The 8,880-nt window shown below is 41.3% G+C and overlaps 1 protein-coding gene across 9 annotated transcripts in view; it reads left to right on the top strand.

The window, feature by feature from the left end:
* The first annotated feature begins 815 nt into the window (after positions 1 to 815).
* Positions 816 to 8,880, top strand: part of LOC131243080 (uncharacterized protein At5g43822-like) — a 73,843-nt gene continuing 65,778 nt past the window's right edge. For 2 of the 9 annotated variants that reach the window (XR_009169847.1, XM_058242166.1), the window contains exon 1: positions 824 to 1,472. Coding sequence is in view for 7 of the 9 variants with exons in the window: in XM_058242166.1 (XP_058098149.1) it covers positions 1,341 to 1,472 (132 nt within the window). In the remaining 2 variants the exon portion in view is untranslated. Of the gene's footprint in view, positions 1,473 to 8,880 lie in introns of all 9 variants that reach the window. The other 7 variants (XM_058242163.1, XM_058242164.1, XM_058242160.1 and 4 more) reach the window with 6 other exon arrangements.

Here is an 8,880-nt window from a genome sequence, read left to right as displayed (position 1 = left end):
TTGATCTAGTAGATCTAGTCATAATACATGTCTTTAGGGAAACTCAATAGATCCTTTATTGGCCCATGTAAGAATCAATGAACCCTGATAAACATACCTAGCTACACCTACTTTTAATGGCCATAAACTAGCGTTCATAAAGAGAGCTAAAGATATTCGATCAAAATTGTGATCTTGCATCATATTCCTAAGGAATCTTCATTTATACCACATCAAACTAATCCATGTTTAGGCTAATGGTACCTCAAACTAGTAACTTGAATTTAATTCACTAATACACGTATCCAAAGCTGGCACACTCACACTTTTATGCGGGGGTAAGGGCAAAAAAGGTATATTGGCAACAAGTCAAGCATGATGGTGAGGATTGTTCATCTTGACCCAAGCTAGTCCCCTCAGTTGGAATGACCATACGTCTCATCATAGGATTCCTATGAGTATATCCCAAGGTAGTGAGATTTATGTACCACAGCTCTTCTAGGTCAACAACAATTATACGTAAATCTATGATTTTCAAGGACTAATTGAGAAATCATTCCTCTCTCTTGACCCATATCCATATATGTTTAAAGTGATATCACACATTGACTAAGTCACATCATTTTGTCCACCAGGCCACATGGTCACCATGATCTGCATGATCTACAGCTAAGATCACGCCAATGAATTTAAGTTTAATCATTTTGTCCACCGGGCCACATGGTCATTATGATGTACAGCTAAGATCATGCCAATGTATTTAAGGCTCACACTGACTTTTTATGCACAGCTCCAACTATTTTGGTGTTTTCTCTTAGCATGTGCGTGGCCAGCACCTACCTCTAGCTACACCCTTTGCTCTTTTTCTCTTTCTACGTTTGTTCGAGTACATTAATATCTACCTTCCAATTGAATTCTTTTCAACAACGCAAACACTTTACGTGATAAGCATTCTCTTGATAGGGATGCCCGACATCCCTCTCAATCGGAATGTTTTAGACCTTCGATCATGCAGAATGGTAACCGTCCATTTTCTAACCAAAAGAGCCACATTTCAAAGGGTTAATGCAAATTGAGGGCTTTTATTTGTTTTCCATCAAGCGTAAAAGGGAACACAAATCATATGAACGGTTTGGATTATTGGAAGACTACCTATATTCAGACATACTCTGCGATCGGATGCATTCGAGCCAATTTCTTCACCCTTTCTCTCTCGGGCCTCCTCTCCTGCGTGCGTTGCACGTGCAATATCTCTGCGTATCCTTACAACCCTAAACCCCCTCAAGCATCCCCAACAGCCCTTTCAAAAAGCCGTTGCAACTCTCTCTCTCTCTCTCTCTCTCTCTCTCTCCTTTTTGAGTATGGAAATGCTGGTGAAGAAATACCAGCAAAAGTACAGAAGAGTTAGAGAAGAAATGTGTCGATGGGACGAACTTCAATCTCGATTCCTCTCCCAATTCAGAAACGCTTCTTCCATCATCCAAAGATTGCCGGTTTCTCCTCTCTTCCTCTCTCTACTCCCCCTCTTATCTCTCTCTTCCCGCAATTCGCTGCATTTTACTTTCTCTCTTCCTTTTTGTTTCCCCTTTTTCTCGAAGCAATTGAATTGCCTTTTTCTCTTTTCTCGATGGCCTAATTTAAATGTTTTCTGCAAAGTATAGGATTTCGGCCTACTGGTGCCAATTCAGGTTTTGGAATGGAATGGATATGCTTATCTCAAACCATCCGCGGATGGTGATTGGGAATCTCAGCACACATTACAAAATGGGATCTGAATATCTTGAAATGTTGTGTTTGGGTTCCTGCCTACTGTCCATAGATGGTAGGTGGTTGGTGTACATTGGCCCTCAGAGGTGCATGACATGTGTACACAAACTTTTTCCCGAGAAATTGTCGTGAAATTTCCAATTTTTTTGCAAAGGGAGTTTGAGGATCGACAACTTCTTCTAGTTGGAGTCAACTCAGACTTGGTTGAGCCTGATGCTGTTGGACACCACCAGTCAACATTCAGAATAGACACTCAACTCACCTGAGTCGACTCAACTCAGACAGTACGATTTGATCCGAGTTACTGAGTCAAAAAACCATGAATGTGGTGGTTGATATGTAGCCACTCATAAATAGTACTCGTATCGTTCATGAACTCAAATTAACCCAAGGTATTCAATAGCAGTAATATTGGTGTTCATAATAGCTACCTTATAGCTGTTATGATACTGGCTGTAACGGCAATTACAGCCTCTAAGTTGTAACAGCATTTTTAAAAAAAGGATGATATGGGCTGTTATGGGCCATATTTTTCAGAACAGGCAGTACAGCCCTTTATCGCATAACTGTCTCACCATTACCATAACCTTTTTTGAATACCATGAATTAAACCATCCAAATTTCAGGACCTACTTTAGATGGGTCTTAATCCCAAAATCAGATTGGTTGAACAATCTTAACCTCTAATTCAGGGACACTCGTTTGCTGAATTAGGGGCAATTTGCCATTTTTCATTTCAACCTTCCGTTAAATGTCCAGGAATTGGCTTGTTAGATAACCAATTGGATGTGATTTTGATTTATGATTCATCCAATTTGAGGATCACAATTTGGATGGTTTAATTTATGTTTTTTTGTATTGAACTTGTACAATTTTTTATTGCCTGCATATTAAGCATCACAGTCTACTGAAGTATATAAGTTATTCTCTTTGGAAAATTGATGAGACAGTAGATTTTATTAATGCGTTAGACTATGGTGTGAGTCCACAACCCTGTAAGGGAGCATTGGCAACACATTCAAATAGTATATGCTGTGTACATATAGATTATTCATTAATCCAGACCATCGAAATCATGAGCTCAATCGTGGATGGAGATCATAAAAACATGCTGCTTGGACGACCCTTACCACCCAAATGGTGGTTTCCAATAGATGGTGAAACGAAAATGTCAACAATCCAAATTCAACTAGTGAAATTGGATAGTGAGGATGGTTTGATCGTGTGGATTCCACACTGTTATAAAATGGAGCCCATGTTTTGGACTTTGGAAGGCATCATGCATGCCATGTTTATTGAGGCTTCTTGTTAATGTTTTTTGTTAGTTTAGCAAATCCATACCTTACATTTATAAGAATAAGGGAGACATATAGAGCTGCACTAACATGGTATTAAACTTATGAGTCATACCATGAAACTTTGGGAGAGAATGAATCAGTGAAGATTAAGGCATGATACGAATGTATCAGGAAATCAGTTTGGATTTATGCTAGGAAGGTCAACCATTGAGTCTATTATCCTGCTTAGGGCTCGTTTGGCATTGGTGTTTTAAGTTCTTATCAGCATTTTTTAATATCAGAATCATTTCTAGTGGGTTAGATATGTTTGGTTAACATGCCTAATTAATGCTTCTAAAGAATTGATTATGAAAATGGCCCTGTTTTCTGAACTGGGGTTTTTTTCTAGGTATTTTTCCAAAACGGGTCAGGAAACGTTTCTCCAAAAGTGCTAATGCACTGACAGGCGGACGCCACTTGAGATCGGTGGAACAAGTGTTAGATCTATATGTCCATAGCACACATGTTAGAGATTCGACCCATTTATCAAGTAGAGTGAACTTTGAACATGCTATGTATCAAAATTCAGGGCAGTATACTGCTACACATGTATGTGAAATCTGGACTGCTGGAATTTTTTCAATGGCCCTTTTTCCTCATACAAATTTGATCTACTTGATAATTCAACTGACATTATTTTTGGTCCTTGCCATGTTTGAGGTGTGCCCTACTTGATGAATGGCCCAAATCTTTGATACGCATGTTGTCCGCTTGATCTCTAACACATGCTACATGTGCATACAAAAACATCTCACGCAGATTCCTTCTCCAATTTGATCGGCTAAAAGGCTGTATTTGATACCTTACTAGCATATGATGCTTCATACTCATGCACTTTATGTGGCATGCATCGACCCCATCCATCATGTGGACCAGCTAATGTTGGGCCTTGGGGCCAAAAATCAGCCCATTCCACAATTTAGGTTAGCCTCACCACAGGGAACAATGTGGAAGGGATGCCAACTATAGGTTTTTGTGTGGGCCCACAATGCTAGGTATATTCCATCCAACTCATTCATCATGTCCCACTCACTTGGATGAAGGGAAACTCCAAAAATCAACTTTATCCAAAGTGAACCACACTATCTGAATTTGGAGGCTTGTAGATGGATTCCCACATAGTGTGGTCCACCTAATATTGTATAGACCTATTTTTTGGGGCATCCCATCATCAATGCAGGGTTGATGCAATGCACAGGTTGGATGTCATGTACCCAACATGGTGGGCCTCACGCAAGCAAACAATGGACAACCCTCTAAAAACCTCCAAATTCATAGGGTGGCCATATGATCATTGGATCGGCCTTTTTTAAGGTATGTTTACCAAACATGCCTACTAAGAACCAATTTTGCATAAGCAAATTTTCAATAGACAATTTTAGAGAATTGCTTTTTGAGAATCCATTCTACACTTTCTAGAAGCAATACCAAACAAGTCCTTGATAGTTGATGGAGGAATATATGAAGAGCAAGGATCTCCACATAATCTCGACTATAGAGAAAGCATATAATGGGGTCCCTAGAGTTAATCTTGTGGGTGTTGGGAAATAAATGAGTTTCATGAGGATATATTGACATGATAAGGGATATGCATGATAGAGCTATTGCAAATCTGATTACTACTAGTGGATGGACAAGTGAGTTTCCGATTACTATAGGCTTATACCAGGGACTAACATTGGGCTTGCATCTTCTTTTTATTATTATTATTATTATTATTACTATTATGGATAAGTTGGTGGGGCATTTAGAGGAAGAGGTCCCATGTTGTATGTTGGTTGCAGATGACATTGTTGTGATTGATGAGATGAGGGAGGGGGTAAGCAAAAAGCTAGAACTATTTAGCGGCTCTTTGAAATATAAAGGTTTTAGAATTAGGTGAACTAAGCATAGTAAATGGAACATAATTTTAGCGATAATAGGTGTGGAAACAAGGAATTAGTTAAGATTATTAACCAAGAAGTACCAAAAAATGACCATTTTGATATCTTGGGTCAATAATTTATGAGAATTGAGAGATTGAGAAGGATGTTGCTTATAGAATTAGAGTGGGATGGGTGAAATAAAGATGTGCCATTGGAGCTTTATGTGATCTCTGCTTACCAATCAAATTGAAGGGGAAATTTTATAAGATAGCTATAAGACCAACCGTGCTAATGCGGGGGCATTTTCACACCAAGCTCGAGTGGGGCGGCCCGTGGGGTGGCATGTGGGATGCTGTAACCCATGGATTTGGGGGCCGTGTGAGACGGGAGGGTCGTGTCAGGCGGAACCCATGGATTCGGGTCCCACGAGGTGGCGGAACCCATGGATTTGGGGCCCACGAGGAGGGTTCAGTCGAGGACCTAACCCATGGATTTGGCGCCTAGGCTATGAGATAAATGGATTAATTCGCCATGCTCTATCAGTTCAAGCTTTTAGAGCAAGTGGTTAATTGTCCTGCATCACATGCTTTATGGGACAAAATGTTGGGCAGTTAAGGAACAATATGTTCATAGGTTGTGTAGTTGAAATGAGGATATTGGGATGGATGAGTGGCAAGACGAGGAAGGATAGAAATGGAAATGAATGCATTCAATAGAACCTTAAGAGTAACATTTATAGGTAATAAGACAAGGGAAAGTAGACTTGGTGGTTTGGCCGTGTGTAACATAGACCAAGAATAACCCTAAAAGGACGTGGGGTGGAGGTAGTAAGAAAAGATGTGATAACCTCTAGTTTTTCTAAGGATATGGTCCTTGATAGTCTGAAATAGTGGAACATGATTCATGTAGCTGACCCCAATTAATTGGGGGATAAGGCTTAAATGATGATGATGATGCTATTTCTATTGATTATATTGGGTTGTATTGAATATTGATTAGTAAAATGATTGATTATCTTGGTTGGGGTGGGTTGGTGACGTATTAGTTTCATAATGAGGTTGGTATGGTTTATTGAAGTTTTATGTAGTCATTCATAACTAATTATTATTTTGGTGAATTATGAAGGATTTGATTCGTAAATTCATTGAGATTATAGTTAATCATGAAGAAAAGAGAAGAAGAGAAGAAGGAAGATGAGAGGAAAGAAGAAAAGGAGGAGAGAGTGCTTCAACCACTCCATACGCCCCCACCTCTCTTTTATTATTAGGACAATCACTAATCACATAGAAGTTACAATTATACCCCCTTGCTTAAAGATAACATAAAACAATGACATGTGCTTAAAGACTTTAACCCAAATATATGACCAAGCTCAACATAAAACCAAATCTATTTGTGAACCACTTGAGTGATTGGTAGACCACACATGTGGCCAAGGTGTCTTACACGTGTGGTTATAATGCATCAACTGAGATAACCCGCCCCACCGTTGTGATATTGTCCGCTTTGGGGTCTCCCCCGCACGGCTTTAAAACGTGTCACAACAGTTAAGGGAGAGCCTCCACATATAGCCAAGACTTCAAACGACTGTCCAAGCGATGTAGGACAGAGTTCCGTCGACAATCGACTGCAACAGTATCTCGCCCAGCGCGGTAGCTCGCCCAGGCACTCAGCCTCGCCCACACCATGCCCGCCCACATTGGAACAGGGACCGGGGCAGCACAATCTCCCACCGTTGGAACAGAGTCGTCCTCGGCTTTGATACCAACTCCTGTCACGCCCTAGACTCGGTTACCGGATTCACAAGGAACCCGATAGCCGGTTCTGGCCGCAACAGCCTCCGTGGCACGCCGTTCTCGGTTCCTGAAGTAGGTTCCGATCCTGGGATCCTACAAGGAGGATTTCTATAACAGTATAATCATTACCAATACGAGCATACCCAAGATCACAACAAGTATATCTGAGAAAAACAAAGGCACACATCACAAAATCTACTATGAATTTGAACTTTTACAAGTTTTCATAAGGTCCAAAAGGACATACATAAAATAATAGAAGGAGAGAAAAGTCTGCAACACTGGAGTCCTCAAGCTCAACTCTAATCTAAACTCTGCCGCTACGACGCCTGCCGAGGATCTCCTGCACACATCAATCGTGCATAAGCTTATAGAAGCTTAGAGGGTAGTGCAAGTGTGTAACAATGGTGCACAGAAGAATAGTAGAAGTTACAGGAAGAGAAACATGCTCAATGATAATATCACAAGCCTTACCAAGGCTTATCATGAATATGATGTAATGAGTACTGAGTGCCATACCAAGGCAATGCATGAGGGGCTTATACAGCCGATGCGAATGGGATGCAAAATAATGCCAGTGCACATAACCAATCTACATATCAAGTATATTTCCAGTCATAAGGAAATCACCGATGTCCATTACATTGCTGGATGACTGCCACTCTACAGACCCCGCACAGTCAAACGAGCGTAAGAGACCTGACCACCCTGCCCGCGGACAGTCAATTACTAGCAAGGCCTGAAGGTAGCGGACCCATTTACGAGCTAGTCAGACTCAGCCTAGTAATGCCTTCTTACATCAGGTGAGTAAGGCCACACCCTTACCCAACCGACTACATGACAGTGGGAGTCGCGGCTTAATGGTATAAGGCCCTCGTGCGCTCATAGTTTCCACTCGGTCACGGTGTTGGGACAGATCCTTGGTACCATGGAAGTTTTGGATATTTCACCCATGGGCATCTTATGCACCCAGTATGCTCAAGTAATACTTTTGGTGTCCACACATACAGCCATCCATGAACGTCCCTACGGAGGCAAGGCCCTAATGAAGCAAGGGCGGTATTATCATGAAATGCGATGCCAATGCATGAGTCACACATACAGATCATGCACAAGCTTCAATCACTCAATGTGCACAAGGGGAGAAATTCCATTCCTCTGACCACTACACAATGTAATCAATTCACGCAAATGATGCATATGGGTCACAATGAAGTGAGTGCGCTAACTGTAGAATATATATATTCCTCCTTCCCAAGGAGGGACAAGGTCTAGACACATAGACAGGTACACTAAGGAGAAGTGAAGTCCTCTAGTGGGAGCCTAATACTTTGGGATGGCCCACAAGGTAAGAAATTCATAAGCCCAAGGAAGAAGCGGTCATAATCAAAGGCCTAAGGTGGACCTTCAACCACCTATAGGAACCCTATGGGCCTACCTTAGGGCCACCAAGGAGGACATCTAACCTCAACTGGGTCCCAAAAGGTAGCCCACTACGCATATAAAGTAAAGTCCAAGGCCCAAGCAATCCATGGTCTGGTGGGCCATACACAGCCCAATACATAGGCAACATGGTGGGCCCTCAAGCAAGGTTTGGGCCCAACCATAAAGGTCATGGGTCCACTCATTATGGTGGGCCTAATGGGCAGCCCATTATTCCAACATATGGGTAATCCTTATAGTTAACACACGTAAGTCGGGCCTCACATCTCGGCCGAAGTATGGATTCATTTTAGTGGGCAAGCAAGGGCTCAACTACTTGAGTATTTGGCCCATAAAACCCATCACAATGGCATGATAAATATAGGCCCCAAGGGTCTAATGGACCTATCAGAAGTTCCAGCCCAACTAAGGCTATAAGGCCTAACAATTAACTAGGAGACTAGTCCAATAAGAATCCAATTGGAATGGGCCTTTAAATATGCACTAATTAAGCCCAAAAATCTAATTAAAATGGGGCAAGATATGTGTAACAATATCCCTAAATTTGGTGGACCATGCTGCCCTAAAACATCCATTCATGGGCAGCAACCATGGGCCTATTGCTGGAATTCCAGCCCACCCACAATTTGACATTATTGGAAATTCAAAAATTAATTAAATTATATGTTTATTTTAGATCCTGCTGACCCATAC

The sequence above is a fragment of the Magnolia sinica genome, chromosome 4 (assembly GCF_029962835.1).
Source record: "Magnolia sinica isolate HGM2019 chromosome 4, MsV1, whole genome shotgun sequence".
Taxonomy (NCBI): Eukaryota; Viridiplantae; Streptophyta; class Magnoliopsida; order Magnoliales; family Magnoliaceae; genus Magnolia; species Magnolia sinica.
This window is presented reverse-complemented; position numbering and strand designations above follow the sequence as displayed.